This window comes from Palaemon carinicauda, chromosome 15 (genome assembly GCF_036898095.1).
Source record: "Palaemon carinicauda isolate YSFRI2023 chromosome 15, ASM3689809v2, whole genome shotgun sequence".
NCBI lineage: Eukaryota > Metazoa > Arthropoda > Malacostraca > Decapoda > Palaemonidae > Palaemon > Palaemon carinicauda.
Window position 1 is genome coordinate 46,041,830 of NC_090739.1, and position 23,907 is coordinate 46,065,736.

Consider the following 23,907-nt stretch of genomic DNA (forward strand, 5'->3'; position numbering starts at 1 on the left):
ATACTAGTAAAGATATATATATTTATGCATATATTTTCCTCTTCCTTATGTCGATCGTATACGTTAAGAGTTTCGGCGCTTTAGGTAACCGAAATCTCGCCCCGCGCCAGGCTACCTATCCTACGCGCTTCAGTATACTTTCATACATGATCCCAGCTTGACTAGGATAGTGTTTTCTGTCTCACACCCTTGCTGGCGAGTATCCCGGCTTGGGTTTTCGACAGAACCTCAGAGTATTCAAGTCTTTCTGCCAGCGGCCCAGCAGCAGGGCGAGTAGTCACTCCCCTGCCTGCTTACACCTGCCGGCATAGGAGGCTATGCCTCCCTAGGCCGCACCTGAAGTAGTAGTATGATGCCGCCACCTTCTCTCCTGCGGTCTAGAAGACTAGTCCTGTTTCGGCAGATCCTAGGCTGAAGAATAGATATTCTTCTGCCGCCTAGGATGGCGCCGATACTGAAACCCCTGTTTGGAAGTGGCGGCAATCCTGCCACCTTCTCCTAACACTGTTTCGGCAGACACTAGGCTGAAGAATAGATATTCTTCTGCTGCCCTTGTGTGGTAGTGGCGGCAACCTTGCTGCCGCCTTCCACACTTGATACAGGACCCTTTCCCTGCCTCTCTCTGTCCTTTAGCGATGGCCTAGCCATCGCAACCCTGTGGCCGTCGTCCTACAATCTCACCGCTTGCCGGGTAGGATGTGGTGCTGGCCGGGCTCCTACATAAGCAGCTGTATAGTCGCTCAGTCTTTCCCTTATGGACGCAAGGCTCCGGGAAAGGATCTGCCGGCTGTGATGGCTGCCGGTGGGAGACCCCTCTACTGTCGAGAGTTCTTCAGTACTCTGTTAGATTGCCATCCACATCCCCAAAGCCGGCAGTGACCGGCAATGGTTTTTGTGGTTGGAAGGAAGCTTGAATGATGCATTCTCCCCTTTCATTTGAACCCTCATTCCGGAGGAAGGCAGTAAGATTAAGTACTTACAACCTTATTTATTGTTCAACAAACATTTAATAAGGTAGCCCTTCACTCCATGCTTTCTCACTCTCTGTCAGCTAGTGCCGCCAGTATGCTGCCGGCTGGACCGGTGCCGTCAGGTACTAACCCAGCTGGCATGGGCCGGTGGCACCAGGTATGTCGCCGGCTGGGCCGGTTGCGCCAGGTATGTCGCCGGCTGGGCCGGTTGCGCCAGGTATGTCGCCGGCTGGGCCGGTTGCGCCAGGTATGTCGCCGGCTGGGCCGGTTGCGCCAGGTATGTCGCCGGCTGGGCCGGTGGCACCAGATATGTCGCCGGCTGGGCCAGTGCCGCCAGTTAGCCGGCTGGATCGTGCCGCCAGGTGCTAGCCTAGCTGGCAACATACTGGCTGAACTACAATATATGATTATACAGTAGCCAGTATATTTGCAGTATAGACTATACTGCAGATAGAAAACTATAGTATATATTATACAGTAGTTATTTTCCAACATACCTTGTGTATCCTTGCACAGTCTATTGTTGAGACCAATCCTATATTGAAAGAAAAGATTTCTCTCAATACACTGATAGTTAATCAGTGTTAAGATAGAATTATCTACCCCCAGGGGATAGAACCCTTCTCTTGGGTTTCCTGAATAGGAAAACTCTATGGTTTTAATTTTGGGGGAGCTCACAGCAATTGACTGGACAGGAGACACAAGTATGTGTCTTTCCAAGTTCCTTTCAAGCTTGACTATCCTAAGCTATAATGGTTAAAATATTAATATTTTACATAAATTGTTCATCATGTGAGATAAACAACCGCATACTCATTTTATTTTCCTCTCTTTACAGGAGGACCTAGTGAAGTGCCATGTCATCTTCTGCAACCATAGAAGTAAGGACTTCTGTGGCCACAAAGGGTGCAGGTCTCATGCCCCCTGCACCATCACCAATGAAACCCTACGGTACTGGGACCCCCAAGACTGCAACATATGCCGGACCTTGGTGACCTATGGTTTCGACGACCCCAAGTCAGCGGAGTCGAGGGATGCAGCACGAGCAAAGCTGCGTAGATGGGTACGAGGGTTCCAAAAGAACTCTACGGGACCGTACCTTCCTAATGAAAGGATGCACTTCTTGCTGTTCCCTAAAGCGGGTATTAAAGCTGTCATACCCCAGGCACGACCTGAAATACCCTGCGTCCAGATTGCCGTCGAAACAGAAGTCAGTGACGCACTACAAGGCATGGACATCCACCAGGAGGAAAGGATGTCTGAGGTGTCCACGGACACTGAAAAGGATGATCTTAAGGATGATCAAGAGGAGGAGTCTACACTACCTCCCGAGGAAGATGAAGTCGAGTTGGAGTCCCTTCGGTCGGTGCCGGCACTGGCCAATCTTACGGCTCAAATGGAGAGCATTCACAAGCAAGGCGAAGATAAGGAAGCGAAACTTGAGAGCGCTCCGTGAAGCTCGACTCTCCGCCTCCCGTGGGTCACACAAGAGACTCAGAGTCCAAGACCTCCCACCCTGCTCCAAAACTAATCCCTTGAGATATGCGGAGTTTATGACGATCACCAACAGCAAACTCTACATTTCGGAGAAGATGGGAGCCGTCCTTATTGATGACATTCAGTTCTCGCCAAGCTTCAATGCTTACCCAGACTGCTTCATCTGACTGAAGCAGGAGCAAGCGTCGAAGGAAGAGACGGAACCCAAGGAGGTCATGGTATTTGACCATGACAAGGCTCAGGCTCTTGTCGAGCAGCCTAAAGAAGGTGGGCTACACAAACTCTAAGGTGTCTGCCCTGAGCAAGAAACATCCTACCTTTCTTGCTCCAGCTTCAATAGCCTTCCCTTTTACATCGAAGGCTTTTAAAGCCGTTGTCAAGGCAATAGAGGCAGGCAAACCTTGTCCTACACTGGAAGTGTGTAGACCCCTGTCATTAGCCCTGCCCATGGAGGATAAGGATTGGAAAGAAGTCCACCTTACGTTCTCAGTTGGGAAGTTGGAGGCAGATATCGCTGGACGACAGTTCAACGAGAATCTCCCAAAGCTGTCAGACTTTCTCTTGTGTAGGGAGCAAGAGACGAAAGAAAGGCTAGCGGCATCCCTATCCCTACAGAACTGTATGAAGATGTGAGCAGGCTTAAAGAGCACTCCAGACATGAACATGGTCATGGCCAAGATACACATGGCTACCTTGGTAAAGGACCTGTACAGCTTTATGAAAGCCAGGAGAGCATGCAGAGTTCGTGTTTGCTACAGCAACTGTAAAACACAAACCCAGGAAGCTGATAGCTTCCAATATCTGGGGTAAAGACCTCTTCCCAAATGAAGTGGTCAAGGAGGTAGTTGACAAAGTCGCCACGGAGAATAGGAACCTTCTCCAGAAATGGGGCATGTCATCCAAACTGAAGTCTTCCCTGGATACGGGTCCCCAGCCTAAGAGGAAGACCAAGAGACCCAGACTACCTTCTCGGCCTGCCCAGCAACAACATCCCAGTCACCATGACCGCGATGCTCCAAGTGGTTGCTCAACTGCAAACCACCTTCCAGATGGTGCCTCAACAGCTGGTTGCCCAGTCACCAGCTTTCAACCCTGGGTTTGAGAGGCAGACCACTACCTTTCGTCCCAAAGGTAGAGGCTCCAGACGGGGCTCCTCAAAACACCCCTCACGAGGTAGGGGAGGACGTGGTAGGGAGGTAAATCCTCCGGACAGTCGAAACAACGAGATGCTTCAGGTAGGAGGGAGGCTCCAACAATTTCAGGATCGTTGGACCTTCGATCCTTGGGCCCACAGCCTAATCAAGAACGGACTTGGATGGAGCTGGAGCGAGGCTCCACCATCATTTCCTCAATTCTTCCAACACTCCACCCCCTTCCTGGAAGAATATACCCTAGAACTATTGAGCAAATGGGTAATAAGGAGGGCAAAGTCCATCAAAATCCCAGGGAAGGCTGTTTTGTGTTCCCGAGAAGGACTCAGACAAACTCAGAGTCATTCTGGACTTGTCGCCACTCAACAAGTTCATTGAGAACAGCAAGTTCAGGATGTTAACCTTTCAGCACATATGAACCCTGTAACAAAAAGGGATGTACACAGTCTCAATAGACCTGGCAGATGCTTACTGGCATATTCCAGTCAACCGCCCCCTCTCCTCCTACCTAGGATTCAGACTACAAAAGAAAAGGTACGTCGTCAGAGCAATGCCCTTCGGACTAAACATATCCCCAAGGATCTTCACGAAACTTGCAGATTCAGTCGTTCAACAACCACGGCTAGAAGGCGTTCAGGTAGCAGCGTACCTGGACGACTGGCTGGTGTGGGCAGCATCCAGGACGGCTTGCAACCAAGCAACCAAGAAAGTGATCCAGTTCCTGGAACATCTGGGATTCAAGATCAACATCAAGAAGTCTCGATTTTCTCCAGCTCAGGAGTTTCAATGGCTGGGAATCCATTGGAACTTGAAGTCACACCGTCTTTCTATTCCCCAAGGGAAGAGGAGAGAGATTGTAGGATCTGTCAAGAGACTACCGAAATCCGACAGGATCTCAAGACGCCAACAGGAAAGAGTACTGGGCTCTCTCCAGTTTGCAGCAGTGACAGACCCAGTGGTAAAAGCACAACTAAAAGATGCGTTAGGAGTCCGGAGAAGATACGCATTAAACGCTCGAAGAGATCAAAGAAGACCAATACCGACCTTACTATGATCACTTCTCAAGCCATGGTCGAAGGTCAAGAACCTAAAGAGGACTGTGCCCTTACAACCATCTCCACCATCGATAACCATCCACACGGATGCCTCGACGGAAGGATGGGGAGGTCACTCCCATTAAAGGAAAGTCCAAGGGACTTAGTCTACTCTGTTCAAGACCTTTCCACATCAACATTTTGGAGGCCATGGCTGACCTTTTGACACTGAAAAAAAAGCTCTCCTCGCAGATCAGCCCACATCAGGCTGATCCTGGACAGCGAAGTGATAATGAGGTGTCTGAATCGACAAGGCTCGCTCGAGATCGCCCCATATCAACCATGTGATATTAGCCATCTTTCGTCTGGTGGAAAAGAAGAGATGGCACCTATCAGCAGTTCACCTTCAAGGGTTACGCAATGTGACGGCGGATGATCTATACAGACTAGAGCCGATAGAGTCAGAATGGTCCCTAGACGCAGATTCATTCTCCTTCATCTTACAAGTCCCGGAACTGCAGATCGACCTCTTCGCGATGAGCGACAACAAGAAAGTACCTTGATATGTAGCCCCATACTAGGACCCTCTAGCAGAGGTGACGGACGCCATGTCCCTCAACTGGAACAGATGGAACCAGATTTACCCGTTTCCTGCGACCAATCTCCTACTGAAGGTCTTCAACAGGCTGAGATCCTTCCGAGGAGCGGCAGCTCTAGTGGCTCCCAAGTGTCCCAAGAGCAACTGGTTCCCTCTGATAATAAAACTGAAGCTGAGGCTGGTCCCTCTACCGAACCCAGCACTATCTCAACGAGTGCAGAAGTCAACTGTCTTTGCTTCATCACAGAGAACCCAAAACCTTCATCTCATGATTTTCTCGCCCCAGCGGCAGGTAGTGTATTAAAACCTGTCGTCTAGTGCTGCCATGAACAGTGAATTGAGTGGGACTCTCAATTACGGTGTAAAGGTGTTGACACCTTCCAGTGCAATGCCTTTGAAGTAAGTGCCACCATTGTGACACTAAAGACTTTTTAAAAAACCTCAGGTGTAGAATTATACAAATAACACTTGTGCCGTGTGCACTTTACACAGGGTTGATAATATCCAACAATTACAGAAAACTATATTAGAAAATTTTATTAAATTTTCAAATTTCATAGTGGCACTAATCATTTCTTCCCTTTCAGGTAGAAAAATGTTTCTGTATCAAGTTGTATAAATATGTATGATTCTCCTAATATATATTACACATGCTATTATATATTAGTCATTTTTTCGTATATAAATGTCTATTAATGTGTAATTGCGTCTTATTTCACCCCATAATTAACACAAATAAAGTATAGCCAGAGTACTCTTACTTACTTAAATAAGTATACCTCATATTATTGTATGTACGGACAATAAATATACTGTAGTTGATACTTTTGTTCCAACAAGTATATACAAACTGTGAGACTCTTGTATATCTAGTTGATGTTATGTTTGTTCATACAGCATATGCAAACCTTGAGACCCCTTTCCTACTGTCTAGTATGACTCTTCCCTGCAGGTGGCAGGAAGCCCTTACATGGCATATGATTAGTGGTAATGACGTATAACGGTAACGTCATGTCTCAATGGTCCGGATGACCATAGGAAAATCTGTCCCAAGGTTAAGGAACCTATGAAAATCCACAGATACAGTACTTTCTAGTAATTCTCTGGTAAACTTACATCAGGACGACATGGCCTGAGCCAAAAAAACCGATTTTGAGCGAAGAGAAAAATCTATTTTTGGGTGAGATAGCCATGTCGTCCTGATGGACCCGCCCTCTTTTTCCACAGAAAAGGCCTAGGCAAGCTCCCTCCCGAAACTACTATATCTGTCGCACCATGCTTAATGCTTCAAGGAATAAGGGCCATCTTGGATACTCGTAATAGTACAGGAGGAAGGGTAACCTTGATAATGGCTCCCCTTCTATTTTCGCCACTCTTCCCTCTCGAAACGAAAACGCTATTCGGGGTGAAGATTGCTATGTGTCATATCAAAATATACGTCCCCTGATATTATGCGATATCCTTAAGGAAAATTTTAAGGATATTCGCACCAGGAGTTAGAATTCTCGAGACCTAAAGGTCAATTCTCTGGGAATATTACTGTAGCCAAATATCCCTTAGATAGCTACCAATAGGAACCTTCCATCAGGACGACATGGCTATCTCACCCAAAAATAAATTTTTCGCTTCGCTCAAAATCCGTTTTGTGTGAGAAAAAGATAAAAAGGAAAGGTAAAGTGGTGTTTGGTGAAGTGACTGGTAGAATATCTGGGATTGAAAGAGGCAGTGGCTTTATTGCTGATTGAGTGGATGACAAGTCAAGTAGTGGAATGGAAGGAGATATCATCTGGGTTAATGTGGATAAGGGTTAGGTTGGGTAGGAAATGTTAGGCTTTTGTTAGTGCATATGAGAAAAGTGAAGAGTGGAATGAATTCTAGAATGTAAAAAACTAAGTGTGTAGCAGGACTGGGTAGAAGGAATTGTAGTTGTCATGGGTGACTTAAATGCTAGAGTGGGTGCAGGAGAAGTAGAAGGTGTCATTGGGAAGTATGGCATACCCGGTGAAAATGATTGATAAGAGACTGGTAGATGTGTGTGTTGAGTAAGAGCTGGTAGTAAGTTGCAGTTTTTTTAAAAAGAAAGATAATAAGTATACATGGGTAAGAGTGGCAAACGGAAGAGTGGTAAAAAGGGCATTAAAAGATTATATGTTGATAACTAGAAGAATGTTTGGAAGATTGAAAGACGTGCATGTGTTTAGGGGTATGGCTAACGGTATGTCTGATAATTTTTTGGTGGAAGGAAAATTAGTTGTAGCAAAAGAGTGGGGAAATAGAGTGGGGAGATGTAAAAGGGAAGTAGTGAAGGTTGAAATGCTAATAAAACCAGAGGTAAAAAGTAAATATCAAGAAAGGTTAGAAATGGCATATAACAGAGTGAAAGTGAGAGAAACTGGTAATTTAGAGGAGTGGAAGTTAGTAAAAGAAAATTTCTTTGGGATTGCAAGTGGTGTGTGTGGCAAGAGGATTGTTGGAGGCCACATGACGAAGGGTAGTGAAAGGTGGAATGAAGGAGAGAAGATAAAACTGGAAGAAAAAAGAGGTTATTTGAAGAATGGCTGCAGCATAATAATGTAGAGAAGTATGAAAGATACAGAGAAAAATGTGGAAGTAAAACGTAAAATAGCAGAGGCAAAGAGGGCGGCTGACTGGAGGTGGAGCCAGGGTTTGGGTCGTTCATATGGAGAGAATAAGAGGAAGATTTGTTAAGAAGTGAAGAGAGCAAGGAAGGGTGGTTCGAGAATTGAAGAGACAGTGAAAGATGGAAATGAAAGGTTGGTAAAAGGAGAGGAGGAAAGGAGAAGGTGGGAAGAATATTTTGAAAGTTTACTGAATGTTGAGGATGATAGGGAGGCAGATATAAATGCTGTTGCAGGTGTTGAGGTGCCAGTGATGGGAGAGGAGAATGAGAGAGAAATTACAAGAGAGGAAGCGAGGAGAGCACTAGATAAAACGAGAGTAGGAAAAGCACCTGGTATGGATGTTGTGGGGACTAAGATGTTAAGGAAGTGGGTGTGACCGTACTTGAATGAGATTGTGAGGGTGTTTATGCTGTCAATGGTACCAGTAGACTGGGCGTGTGCATGTATTGTACCACTATATAAAGGTAAGGGAAATGTGCATGAGTGTTGTAATTGAAGGGGTATAAGTTTGTTGAGTGTGGTTGGAAAAACGTATGTTAGAGAACTAATTAATACGAATAAGGATAAAACAGAGAATGCAACCTTAGAAGTACAGGGTGGTTTCAGAAGAGATAGGGGATTTATGAATCAGATTTTTACAGTTAGGTAAATATGCGAGAAATATTTAGCATAATGCAAGAAGGTGTATGTTGCGTTTATGGATCTAGAGAAAGTGTATGATTGAGTTGATAGGGAAGCCATGTGGAATGTGATGAGATTATATGGAATTGGTGGAAGGTTGTGGCAAGCAGTGAAGAGTTTCTACGTAGGTAGTAAAGCATGTGTTAGGATAGGAAATGAAGTGAGGATTGTGAAAGTGGGGCTGAGACAGGGATATGTGATGTTGCCATGGTTGTTCAATTTGTTTGTTGATGGTGTGGTGAGAGAGATGAACGAATGCTGGAGTGCTTAGTCAAGAATTGAGTCGATAGAGGAGAGTGATCATGAATGGGAGGAAAATCAATTGTTGTTCGCAAATGATACGGTACTGGTTGCAGACTCGGAAGAGAAGCTTGGTCGTTTAGTGACCGAGTTTGTGAGGGTATGCGAGAGATGGAAGTTGAGAGTTAATGTGTGTAAGAGTAAGGTTATGAGATGCACGAGAAGGCAGGGTGGTGCAAGGATGAATATTATGTTGAATGGAGAGTTACTTGAGGATGTGGAGTAGTTTAAGTACTTGGGGTCTGTTGTTGCAGTAAATGGTGGAGTGGAAGCAGATGTATGTCAGAGACTGAATGAAGGATGCAAAGTGTTGGGGGCAGTGAAGGGAGTGGTAAACAATAGAGGGTTAGCCATGAATGTAGAGTTCTGTATGAAAAAAAAATGATTGTACCAACTGTGAAGTATGGATCAGAGTTATGGGGAAGGAAATTGACTGAGACAGAAATTGAATGTGTTTGAGATGAAGTGTCTGAGGAGCATGGGTGATGGATCTCGTTTAGATAGGGTTAGGAACGAAGTAGTGAGGTTGAGAAAGGGTGTAAGAAATGATTTAGCAGCTAATGAGGATATGAATGTGTTGAGGTGGTTTGGCCGTGTTGAGAGAATGAAAAGTGGCTTTTTACTAAAGAACGTGATGAATGCAAGAGTTGATGGTAGAAGTACTAGAGGAAGGCCAAGGTTTGGGTGGATGGATGAAGTGAAGAAAGCTCTGGGTGATTGATTGATTGATTTAAAGTTTTCTGGCATCCTGACATCTAAGGTCATTGATGCCAATAACATTTATTTTATATAAAAATAAAAGAATATTCAATTAAAACCATAAGAGTTAACATGTCATTATAAAAGTTGAATAGTTTTCAGAAGACCTGCTGAAATAAATCTAAAAATGCCGCTCGCATAGTAGGACACATCATGTCCAAGAATCTTGGCAAGGATGAACCTGCCATCCTCACCTCAAGCAGATATATATTTCTTAAGTTATTATAATTGGGGCATTCAGTCAACATATGCCTCACTGTTAAAAGTACCAAACAGTTGTCGCAATATGGTTAGTGTTGGCCCTTCAGCAGAAACTTTCGTCTCAACCGAGTGTGACTAATGTGGAGACGACAAAGAGACGTCTCCCACTTCTGGGGCATCATGTTATACCTCCAAGGAGATACGGTATGACATTTGTTACTTCTCTTATTTTATTGCCATCTAGACTATCAAAGTGTTGTTGCCAATTATTACAAAACAATTTGTTGATGTTTAAGTAAGAAATCATTACAGGGAATGGGATACCTTTTTGGTAGCAACTCGGATGCAGTATTCTTCGCCAGTAAATCTGCCTTCTCATTCCCAGACACACCTACATGAGCCAAAATTCAACAAAGCCGAACCATTGTACCTCCCCGTCTCATAATAAAAAGCCATTCTAAAATCTTTAAAACTAAGGGGTTACTAGAATTAAAACCTTCTAAAGCTTGAAGGACACTCCTTGCATCACTAAAAATGGTAAAATTACCCTCCTTCTCCAATGCTATTTTCTCAATAGCGGTTAGTATGCCATACAGTTTGGCAGTAAATAGGGAAGCTGTGAGAGGAAGTGCACCTCTACCATTAAAACCATTACCATGTACTCCAAATCCAACGCTAGCATCAGATTTGTAGCCATCAGTATATAGAAAAGTTGATCCCCTATATTCTACAATGAAACATGTTTCATAAAAAGAGACCTGGATTCTTAGTCATATTCTTTTTAACTCCAATAAAGTATTTACAAAAAGATACCTCTGGTAATTTCCATGGAGGCATTGATAATACCTTAAATGGAAGCATATTACTTCTAATTATATCAAGACTGTTTAATAACTGTTTCACCTGAAAGCCATAAGGTTGAGGAGATTTTGGGTGCAACTCAAAATATGTAGAGTGCCTTACAAGGCTTGCAGTCTGAAATGCTAAAGAATTAGGGAGTCTTTGCAACCTAAACCAATACCGAACAATAGGAGACTTTTGGTATAGGTCTACACGTAATTCTCCAGCATCAACAATACAAGGAGATTTGAGATAGACGAAGTTCTAAACGCTCCTGTGGACAATCTGATACACTGGAACCTTGACATACGATTGCCCTAATATACAGTGATACCTCGGTAGTCGAATGACTCTAAATTCGAACAAATCGGAGTTTGACCAAAAAATTTGAGTAATTTTTGCTGCGGTGTTTGAACAAAAAATCGAAACTCGAACAGCCGAACACGTGGCCGAATGAGATGAGCGGCCATCTCGGCTACTCTTGCTTGGTCGGGTAGCATCATTTCAAGAGAGAGCGTCAGTCCGACAACATGTGTTGAGAATTTATTGTGATTTAGTGCGTTTTATTGTCTTTTTTTGCCGATAATGGGCCCCAAGAAAGTTAGTGATAAGGGGAAGGATAAGAGGAAAACAGTGAGAACAAAGATCGAGTTGAAGAAGGAAATTATTACGAAATACGAGAATGGTGTACGAGTGTCTGATCTAGCCTCACAGTATGGCATGGCGAAGTCGACCATTTCGACCTTTTTGAAAAATAAGGAAGTGATAAAGAAAGCTAATGTTGCACAGGGAGTGACAGCAATTAGTAAGCAAAGGCTACAAGTAATTCAGGAAATGGAAAAGTTGCTCCTTATATTTATTAAAGAAAAGCAGTTGGCCGGGGAAAGTATAAGTGAAGCTTTCATTTGCGAGAAAGCTCTTCATATTTATGAAGAATTGATGAAGAAAAGTGCCAGTACTAGTGAAAGTGATTCGTCATTTACTTTTAAAGCAAGCAGTGGCTGGTTCGAGAAATTCCGGAACAGAACTGGTATTTACCGTGTGACTAGGCATGGGGAGGCAGCCAGTTCGGATCAGGCGGCAACTGAAAAATACGTTGTTGAATTCGACCGATACATTAAGGAACAAAATTTGATCCCGCAGCAAGTCTTCAATTGCGATGAGACCGGGTTATTTTGGAAGAAAGTGTCAGCCAATACCTACATTAATGATAATGTTATGTCTCACTTTAGAAGAATAGCGCAGAAGAGAAAGAAGCAGCTGACAATTGACATGTTTTTCATAAAAGAAAAGAGCTGCTACATCCCAGCCTGATTCCCCTCCAAAGAAGAGAAACAGGTGAGAAAAAAACCCTGAAGGAGATTTGCCCGACCTTTTACTGCAGAGAGAAAAAACCCCTGAAGGAGAACTACCCAGCCACATCATGGAAGGGGACTCTCCTTCCAAGCAGTAACCTCCCCCGTCCATCCTCTCGACATCCATTCCTGTATGCCATCGAACCGCTGCTCAAAGGTATGTACAGTAAATGGTTTAAAATTGTTTTATATAGTTTTCCGACCAATTTCGTACACATTTAAATAATTATTGTTGTTTAGGTACACGTTTTATTAATATTTTGGGCATTTTGGAGTGCTTAGGAACGTATAAAAATAAATACCATTATTTCTTATGGGAAAAAAGGTTTCGGTACTCGAACAAATCGGAGGTCGAACACTGATCCCGAACGGATTATGGTCGAGTACCGAGGTATCACTGTACGAATGTTTTGAGATACAACAGAAAATTTTCGAAAATATATGCTTTGATATATAACGAGATATTTGAGATACGATTTTGCGATGTGATACGTTCTATAGGCCACCGATAGATTGCGTTCAGTCTGTTTGTTTGTTGTTGCTGCATCCTTAACACTTCGTTGTGTAGTTCGTTGTATTCATGCCTATTTTTCGTGTTATTTTGTCTATTTTATTATTTATCATGGGTCCCAAAGCTAAAGACAAAGCAGGTGATACGAAAAAACCCAAGAAAATGATCTCGAAAATGCATTGATGCTTTCAAAACGAAATAGAATATCTAGTGAGAGAGAGAAATATGAATGATTTCTCTCTCTCTCTCTCTCTCTCTCTCTCTCTCTCTCTCTCTCTCTCTCTCTCTCTAATACATGAAATATTTTTTTCTTTGCTAAATCTTTTTTGACACTGTATAATCAAGCACCATAGAGCAAAAAACTATAAAATATCGTGCATCGGCGGTAGCATGTCTTATTAATAAGCGAGTTATTTGATCCGAAAATTGAGGCTGACGACGGACTAGGCAGGGTTGATCACCCGATTTGAATGTAAACAATGCATAAGATTATAATTCGCTATGTTTTTAATTATAAATACGATACTAAAATGTGAATATTACATGCATTATTATTGGATACAGTTAAGTAAAACGCCAGTGAGAAACAAGGACGAAACAAAATGACAAAATAAACGAGACAGGGGTTGGAGGTAGCGTGCGTGCATGTGTTCAGATTGTCTGGACCTTGCGGTAGCACATTCCCTAAACCAAATCTACGTTAAATCAAATAAATTAGCGAAATCAATGAATTTGGGAAAAGCGAGAAGGAAGGAAAAATAGGAATGGGAATACGTAGAAGGAGGGATGAGAAGGCGTTTAGAATGATTTATTGGATAAAAATGACGAATGAATGCTAAAAAATGAAGATGAACAAAATCGCGAAAAATAAAGAAAACCCAAAGAGTTGGCACGATAGGCCCAGACCTGAAATTGATGAAAGTCAGGAAAGTGAGGCCAAAAAGGCCAGACATGAAGGTGATGATGAGCAAGTGTTTACAGAACTAAAGAAAGTAAATCAAAATTAGGGTAGCAATGTTATTTCATTTGTGTTATATTACGTAGATATTAGTGTACATACGTAAATAAAAAGAGAACAAATCGTACCCTGCCACCCCTCCATAACTGACCCCCCCCTGCTGGCGTCACGTCATCTTTTGTTATGCTAAGTAAAATTACTTACTTTTTTATTTATTGATCTTATTAACATTTATTATCATTTATCACATTATGTTATTTTATCATTATGTGTATTATTACTCGTTTATTTGTGTATAAATTGTGTATATTATATGTAATTTTGCTGTGGTTTGGTGTGGTTTCATAGCGCTAGAACGGATTAATACATACAGGTATTACATTATTCTTTATGGGAAAAAATGCTTTGAGATACAACTGTTTTGATATACTGTACAACGATGATAACGGAACGAATTAAATTCGTATGTCAAGGTTCTACTGTATCAGCATGATGTATTGAATCTATTTAATCAGCTTGGGGTGGTTGAGGAGTATATTTTACATCCATTACTAATTTTTGAAAAAAATTAAGGGCTTGTATAATTTTAAAATCATATTGCGGTCTGCCCCAACCCCCATGATGTATGGGACAAAACTTTTAAAATATTCAGAGCCTCAAGACATTTCGCATTTAACGCCTTCAAGTGAGAAACCCATGTAAGCCTACAACCAAGGGACACTGACATTGCCTTAGCAAGCAGGACAATGCCCTAGAGACTGACCAATATACATATGATCAGCATCCAAATCCCATTTCCATCCAAGCTAGGACCAGGGAGGGCCAAGCAATGGCTGCTGATAACTCAGCAAGTAGACCTATAGGCTCCCTCAAAACCCCCATCATTAGCTCACAAGGATGGTGAGGTTGTAGTGAACAAAAGAACTAATGAGTTTGAGTGGGACTCGAACCCCAGTTTGGCTATCACCAGTCAGGGACGTTATCAAAATAGGCCACTACAACCACATCCAAGAAGAAATGGTTGAAGGAGTTGGTTTATCACCTCTGCCACATCATCATGAAAGATACAGTCATTAGGAGGCAAATGGAGTGAAAATATGGTATATTTCCAAATTAGATCTATTTGGACTGCTTATGCTTGTAGAATTGTATGTAGATACAAATGTTTTAGGGAAATGTTGTGGTGACCATACATGGGACTTTGTTATGAGTTCTTCCGTGAAGATTACATGGTATTCTGTATAAGACATTCTCTAGGGCAGTGATTCTTAACCTTTTTCAGTAAATGCACCCCTTATTAAGCAGTCGGTTCTTGCATTCCTTCTCTACGCCTAATTGCGAAAATAAAAAAATGCCAGAAATACAAAGCTGATGTGATGTGCATTGATAATAACCAGGGCTGGGGAGTCGGGACTCTGAACATTCAACTCCGACTTCGACTCATATAATTATTTAGAACCGACTCCGACTCCAATTTAAAAGAAAATAAGAATAATTAAATATTTTTATATAATTTTCTTATTTTATGTTGCCTATTAGTCAAAATAGCATTTCATCGTTACTAGCTTACTAGCCTAGTAAGTAATTGTTTTAATGAAAACATTTCACGTAATTTCTCGGATTCAGCTTTTCCTAGGTTACACGAAACTGTAATCAAAACACCCGTCATTTCGAGATGTTTACATATAAATAATGACTTAATTCTAAGATTATTCATATACGTGATGCATAAAACAATGAATCAGTAACAACTCTTACCTTTTAAATGGCTAATGGTGATTAAATGAAGAGTTAATCATGAAATAAACTTTAATGTCCAGAGACTCGTGCGTGGAGAGAACAGCTTATCGCATGTATAATATCATTGTTTTGGTTTGGCTTATGGACGAAAGATGGCAGGAGCTATATGTGTTTCCCAGTGACTGCCTTTATTCGAGAGGGCGTTAAAGAAAACGGCGGGTAATATGAAACGTTTTTGAGCGACTTTGAAAAAATGTGACTTAGGATACCAAAAGAGAATATTTCTCCAGCGCAAAAATTTCATTTTTGAGGAGTCGGAGTCGGTGGAATTTTACCGACTCCGACTCCCCAAGTCCATAAATTGGCCTCGACTCCAACTCCAACTCCGACTGCCCAGCCCTGATAATAACCTTTTTTTTTTTTTATTTAATCTTCATTCATATAGCTTCAACTTTTTCAGGATAAAAATCCAGATTACATATCAATTACAATGAAACTACATTATTTTGCCTGCAATGCACAGCAAACGCAACCCTAGTGACTACTTTGCGGCTGTTTTTTTTTTTTCTTTATGATAAGAGTAGCATCAAAGCTTGGTGTCTTTGTACCGAATAGTCCTTGCATGTCATGTTCAGAATTTTGCTGGTTTTTGCTTTTTGATTAGATGTAAAGTAAACAAGAAAATCCTTGCTCACACAGTAAGTAGTTGCAAAAGGCACTAACACTTCAAAAGCTTTCTTTCCTTGTACATGCTTCCAGTTGAGAAGCCAAGAAGTGCTCCAGCTGATCATTAGTGAACTCCATTTGGATTCCACGATTGTGTCTCAGGTCCACGAGATCTTCCTTAATGCTGCTGTTAGCATCAACATCTTCCAAATTCTGCATGAAAGTGTTCAGGATCTAGTTGTTACAGGTTTGTAGCTCTCCACACAAGAAGTAACAGCATCTGCATATGTTTAACAATTTTTGCATCAAGTCTGAATGCAGCGTAGCATTTTCCCCGACTCTCTTTCAGGCAGGGGAAATTGACTAAATGCCCCATCTTCACTAGCTTAACCCAAAAGACAAGTTTTTCTTTGAATACAACGCATCTCTCACTTGCAGTCATAATGAGAATGCAGAGAGAGAGAGAGTTTATCACGTGCTAAAAAAACATCAGCCAAACAGGCAAGCATCTGAACAAAACTAGGTTCATTGAAATATACAGTCAGTTCTTGCACCTGATTATAGAGAAACTAACAAATTTCTCATTTCAGTGTAAATCACATACGTGTACCTTGACCTTGAGTCTGTTGCAACTTTACCACTTTATTAGGAAACTATAATCATTCATAGGTATTCTCGCAGCCAATAAGAACTGGCCTCGCAGCACCCCTGGTTAAGAATCACTGCTCTAGGTCATGGAGTAAGAACACCTAACACAGTTTCTTGAAGACATGCCACTATAGGTGAATGACTTTGAATTAGGAGCTTCAACTCTAAATATATAGCCTAAATCTCATCAGGAGGTCCAGGGGTAGGGATGACATTGTTATTCATTGTTATTTGGGGGTAGGAATGGGAATAATCATAAAAATGAACAAAACAAATTGAGAAATAGTTTAAGAGAAAGAAAATGTTAGAATGATATCCTCATGATCCCACTGGCATTTCAAGGAATTAATTCATCCACCAATGACATCTGTAAGACAAAACCAAAATTCCCACTCCCTACACCACCACAGTAGGATGTTACCACTATGATAAGAGTGGCTCAAGTGTAAGCCCAACTCGCTTGATGGGACTAGGAGCAAGAATACAATTATCCCCACTTTTTATTATAGTAACAGGCAAACTGGACAGAATGCCAAGTGGTATCTCTAATAAACCAGCCCTCTCCTGGAATCTGAGGGTCAAATTTCTGCAAGAGATAGTTTCGCGTACCAATATGGGAATATTAACACTCGTTTGGTAAAAACATTATTGAGTAGTTGGTCAGACCACACAGCACCCACAATTGGGTTTGAAAAAAACTCCAATCCCAGCAATGGCATCCCTTCCAAAAAATCTACAGTGGAAAGGGGAAGAGAAGTTGGGCAGCAAGGTGGGAGACAGTTGCTAAAATATGAAGGAGGCTGAAGTAAAATAAGGAACAGAAAACATGGAGAAATTTCAATAGAAACAAGGAAAGAATTATTCCCCAGTTTGAGAGCCATAAGGGAAACTTCTATGAAGTTGGTGAATGCATTTTTACTGGCTAATAAGCCAGAATTTTTTCAATAGAAGGTGCACATCAACAGGTGATTGTTCTACCTCCAGATAGCGTGAAAGTACAGAGAGGTGGCAACTATGAGTTGACTGCTTTCTATTATAGATTTGCTCCAAATCACGAGTGAGTGTGCACAGAGGGGCATGTATACACTTAGGCATATGATCCAACAAAGAATATGCGCTGTTTGGTGCGCATGCACATTCCAAGGAGGTTTCACGCTCATGCATATATGAGGGAAATCCAAATGAGTGCTCAAAAGAAAGACCGCATGCACGCACAAGGGATCGTGCTTTACAAACTTTTTGTTTCCCGTAGGAAGACTTAATACCTTTACAATGAAATTCTTCCTCCAAGGACATAATTGTACACCCCGTGATGAAAGAAGGAAGATTCTTTAGGGAGAAAAAGATGTCTTCTTCAGGAGATTGATTCTCAAATGAAGGCATAGCCAGTAATGGGTTAGGAGGCAAATGTGGCCATATGCTCTTCCTTAAAGCTGACTGAGCCTCCAAAGGAAAAGATAGCCATTAAGGGGACCGTCCGCTATGCCATGCATTTTTTTCTAATTTTTCAAAATACACAATTTTTAGACATATACATTCATCATATGAAGATTTCAAGTCATTTGATCAAAAACTTCTTTATTTATTAGCGAAAATCATGATTTTAAAATAAATATTAGGTATATTTTCTCAACTAATATGACATCAATTGTATTGAACATCATACCATCAAAACTTCTTTATAAATCGAATAATTGTGTGAGAGATTTTCGATTTTCGATTTTCCTTTTTCTTTTTTTATGATTTATTTTCTTAATTTTCTCCGTCTACTGTAGACGTAAAATAATCTATGAAAAAAAAAAGAGAAAAAGGAAAATAAAAATTGTTACACAAAAGTGTGGTATTTTTATTCTTCTTTCCAATAATATCTTTCTCTCTAAAATTGAACAACAAATAAGTGAGAAAAGTGTACCTAAGTATGAATAAGTATGTTTTTACAGTTATTAGCTTCCAAAGATTTGCAATAAATTTTTGCTTTTTTTTTTCTTTAAAAAAAAAAAAATCGAGATTTCATTATAATGATAACCTTGCTGTGTAATTTTATTGTTTATTCCTACATGAAGACTCCCTAAACGAGGTATTTAAACCTTATGTTTACTAATACACTTGGTGTATGGGTGTCATGAGTTGCCAGTGGCTTCTCATTGTTGCCAGAGTTTTAATTAGAATGTTCCAGCTTTGTACTCTTTTCATGTTTCTCTCTCTTCTTGGTTCATTTTGTTGCCCCCCCTGCTTACTTTTTGTTCTTTCTACAACCTTAGGTAACATTGGCCTTGCTATAAAGTTACAAGGACATTGTGAAAACAATGTACATATGAACTGCAAGTAAACAAACACATACATTATAACTTCTATACATCTTTGGAAACTCTGGCTGTTCTTCATGTAGATTTAGTTTGCATTCACCTACCCTCTACCAGAGCCTTCCATCTATGCCAGACGAACGAGATTTCGAAAAATAAGTGAAAAAATCGCTATATATATGCAAAAATAAACACACAAAGACGATTCTGTCAAAGTCAGTCATGCAGACGATGCAGTAAGGATGACGTCACCATTTAAAGACCGCTATATCTTCATTATTTGTAGAAATAATTGGCTGAAACTTCTGGAGAGCATGTACGATATGTTTCTGCATACATAGAAACAATAAAACGATTTTCAATTTTTTAAAGTTATGTCAAACACCATAGCGGACGGTTCCCTTAACCTTTTATGACCTAGAAGTTAATCCTATGTTGGGTGAACTATGGGCTTCTTCTACAGGTGCAGCAGATGAAGTAGGTTCTACAGGTAGACTTAGCCTTGGATAGAGCTACGGCTTATTGGAATCTCCCTCTTGCAGGAATACCTTCTAATCTTAAAGACAGCCATAATGTCTTCAAGTCGTAGTCGCTCAGTATAATCGGAAAGTATTTTTAGGTTTGCTGAGAGCAGAAGAGATTTGCTCGTCTAGGGGATGCAGATATCAAAATGTTACTCTGATATTTCTCAAGGGTTAGAGTATTATCATCATCCTCCTTCATATTCCCCATGAGAAGGATGATGGAAAAGGATCAGAAGCCTGTATTCCCAGGGGGGAAAGAAGGATAACCTGTTTATTTCTTCACTTTAGAGGTAGAACCTACACTCCTCACTCCTCAGAAGGAGAGGACTGCATAAAGTTATGGCCCCATGCAAGTAGGAGATAAAGAATAGGAATCAACAGCAAGCTTGCTAATGAAAGTCACGCAATGTTTTCCAGAAATTCAAAGGCAAGACTGCATACCCACATGGGTTTTCTTTATAACATGCACACAGAATCAAACTGCATATACAGAACAATAGTTGATATGCAAAGTTTGTTGACCAAAATAAGTCTGTACTTCTCAGCGGCTGAAGTCAAAGTGGCTTCCCCAACTATCCACAAATAACTAACTTTGACTCGTTATAAATTTCAACAGCAGAGTTTTCTGCTGTACTGAAATGATACTCCTATTAAAGGACTAGGGTTTTAATCCATATAGGAACAACTATAAAATACCTCTATAACTAAAAGTATTTCCACAATATTACTACAAAAACTACAGTAGTAAATTTTTGTATCCTTTTGCTAAACACTTACCCGTAATGTATGTGATCTATAAAATGTAGCATGCTCACTATTCTTCTTGCAAAAAACACAGTAATCAAGAGGTCTCTTCAACATTGGGTCATCTTGCATATTATTCAATGATGATGCTTCTTCACAAAATCTTCCTTTATATGTCAATGCTAACTCCTGCATCAAGGTTACTATATCTGTAAATTATTATTATTATGAGTTTAAACAGGATATCAATTAACATCTATATAACTGAAATACTAAATAAATCTGAGTAGATATTCAAGTTGTGACAAAATTTACATTAAAATCTATAATTTATATAAAATGCATTTCCTATTATTTAATCATGACAAATTCAGAGATAATTTGTATTTTTCCCTAACTAATACGAACCTGGAGCTATTTATTTGGATTATCTTTCGGCGAAGCTGGAAGGTAGCCATTAGACGTAAAGTACGAGGTGGCAACCCTGCCTAACCGCTAAGCGGGTAGGCTGAGGGTGGCTGAGGGGTACCCAGCCAACTCTATATATCGGATTTTGAGCAAAGCGAAAAACCTATTTTTGGGTGATATGGCCATGTCGTCCTGATGGAAGGTTCCTTTAGGCAGCTTTCTAAGGGATATTTAGCTACAGTGATACTCCAAGAGAATTAACCATAGGTATCCAGAATTCTAACTCCTGGCACGAGTATCCTTAATATAACTTTATGGATATCGCATAATATCAGGGGACGTACTTTTTTATATGACACATGGCAATCTTCACCCCGAATAAATTTTACTCTTTGAGGGGGAAGAGTGGTGAAATGAAGGGGAGCCGTTATCAAGGTACCCGGTGGATCCCCTCCCTGTACTACTACGGCACCTTATTCCTTGTTGCATTTAAGCAGGAATAGCCGCAGATAGAGTAGTTTCGGGTGGGGGTCTTTCATTATATAATTGTTTTTCTCTTTTTGAAAGAAGGGAGGGTCCATCAGGATAATATGGCCATATCACCCAAAAATAGATTTTTCGCTTTGCTCAAAATCCGTTTTTTGGGCTCAGGTATGTCGTCCTGATGGAAGTTTACCAGAAAATTACTTGAAAAATGATATTTTCATTATAAAATAAATTTTTGAATATACTTACCCGGTGAATATATAAATAGCTGACGTCTCCGACGGTCGGCAGATTCCAAAAACTCGCGAGCGATCGCCATGAAGGCTGCCGGGTGTGCCCACCAGCGCCGACTATCGGCCAGATACTGCATATACTTCTCAACCAAACCAGTTCTTCTCAGTCCGCAGGGTCTCTATCGGGCCTTTAATATTACAGTGATACCTCGGTAGTCGAACGACTCTATACTCGAACAATTCGGAGTTCGACCAAAATTTTCGAGAAATTTTTGCTGCGGTGCTCGACCAAAAATTCGGTACTCGACCAGCCGAACACGTGACGACCGCATGGGCTTTGTGATGATCGCGCCATCTCGGCCACTCTCGCTTGTTCGGGAAGCATCAGTTCTCTCGAGAGCGTCACTCAGACAACGCGCGATCAGCATTCGTTGTGATTTAGTGATTTTCAGTGCTTTTAATTGCTTTTTTAGCTTTCATAATGAGTCCCAAGAAAGTAATGAGTGTTAAGGGGAAGGAGAAGAGGAAAACAGTGCGAACAACGATCGAGTTGAAGAAGGAAATTATAGCGAAATATGAGAATGGTGTACGAGTGTCCGATTTAGCGGTAGAATACGGAATGGCGAAGTCGACCATTTCTACGTTTTTAAAGCATAAAGAAATGATTAAGAAGGCGAATGTTGCAACGGGAGTTACGGCGGTAACTAAGCAAAGGCCACAAGTGATTGAGGAGATGGAAAAGTTGCTTTTAATATTTATTAAAGAAAAACAGTTGGCCGGGGAAAGTGTTAGTGAAGCGTTCATTTGTGAAAAAGCGTTGCATATCTATGAAGAATTAGTGAAGAAAAGTCCGAGTACCAGTGAAAGTGATTCATTTACATTTAAAGCGAGCAGGGGTTGGTTTGAAAAGTTTCGTAATAGAACAGGTATTCATCGTGTTACTAGGCATGGGGAGGCAGCTAGTTCGGATCAAATTGCAGCCGATAAATACGTGGGGGAATTCGATCGGTACATAAATGAACAAAATTTGATCGCACAACAAGTCTTTAATTGTGATGAGACTGGGTTATTTTGGAAGAAAATGCCAGCCAATACGTACATTACCAAGGACGAGACGAAGATGCCAGGTCACAAGCCAATGAAAGATAGGCTAACATTGTTGCTGTGTGCAAATGCAAGTGGCGATTGCAAGATCAAACCCTTGTTAGTGTACCACTCGGACAACCCCCGGGTGTTCAAACGAAATAATATTTGTAAAAGTGCACTACCAGTTATGTGGCGCTCGAACACTAAATCTTGGGTCACAAGACAATTCTTTACTGAGTGGATAAACGAAGTGTTTGCCCCCCAGGTTAAGGCTTACCTCATTGAAAAGAGCTTGCCAATGAAATGTCTTCTGGTTATGGACAATGCTCCTGCACATCCTCCAGGTCTCGAGGATGACTTGAAAGAAGAATACAGCTTTATCAAAATCAAATTCTTGCCCCCCAATACTACTCCCATACTCCAGCCCATGGACCAACAGGTCATTTCAAACTTCAAAAAACTCTATACCAAGGCCCTTTTCAGAAAGTGTTTTGAAGTGACCAGTGACACGAAGTTGACCCTAAAGGAATTCTGGAAGGAACACTTCAGCATCCTCAACTCTGTTAACATGATTGACCAAGCTTGGCGAGGTGTGACCTATAGGACATTGAACTCTGCCTGGCGTAAGCTGTGGCCATCATGTGTCACAGAGAGGGAGTTTGAAGGTTTCCAACCAGAGGCGGGTCCAAGCACTGCTACCCCTGTAATTTCTGATGACACTGATGTCGTTGAGGAAATTGTTGTCATGGGCAGGAGTTTGGGGCTTGAGGTCGACAAGGATGATATTGATGAGCTTGTAGAAAGCCATTCTACCGAGTTGACTGTGGAGGAATTGTTGCACCTGCAACAACAACAGCAGCAGGATCTGATTGTGGAGCAGGAATCTTCAGAAGAGGATGAGGTAAGGGAGGATGTTCCAAGTTCTCTCATCAATGAAATTTGTTCCAAGTGGGCAGATGTGCAGGCTTTTGCTGAAAAATACCACCCAGAAATTGCAGTAGCAAACCGGGCAGTGCATATGTTTAATGATAGTGTCATGTATCATTTTCGAAGAATACTGCAGAGGAGGAAGAAACAATTAACAATAGACCAGTTTTTCACAAAAGAAAAGAAAGCTGCTACATCAAAGCCTGTTTCTCCTCCAAAGAAGAGACAAAGAAGAGAAGAAACCCCTGAAATAGATCTGCCCACCCTTTCATTGGAGAGAGAAACAACTCCTGAAGGAGAACTACCCCGCCACATCATGGAAGGGGACTCTCCTTCCAAGCAGTAACCTCCCCCTTCCATCCTCTCCACATCCATCCCTGTATGCCATCGAACCGCTGCTCAAAGGTATGTTCACTACAGTACAGAAAATGGTTTAAAATTGTTTTATTTTAGTACAGTAAATGGTTTAAAATTGTTTTATAGGATTTTCTGACCAATTTCATACACATTTAGATAATTATTGTTGTTTAGGTACACGTTTTATTAATATTTTGGGCCTGTTCGAGTGCTTGGGAACGGAATAGAATATATACCATTATTTCTTATGGGGAAAAAAAATTCGGTACTCGAACAAATCGGAGGTC

The 23,907-nt window shown here is 41.2% G+C and overlaps 1 protein-coding gene across 1 annotated transcript in view; it reads right to left on the reverse strand.

The window, feature by feature from the left end:
- Nucleotides 1-23,907, reverse strand: part of LOC137653938 (uncharacterized) — a 138,237-nt gene that overhangs the window by 12,194 nt on the left and 102,136 nt on the right. Inside the window, exon 3 of the mRNA XM_068387569.1 lies at nt 20,157-20,332. Within this exon, the coding sequence (XP_068243670.1) occupies nt 20,157-20,332 (176 nt within the window). The remainder of the gene's footprint in view (nt 1-20,156; nt 20,333-23,907) is intronic.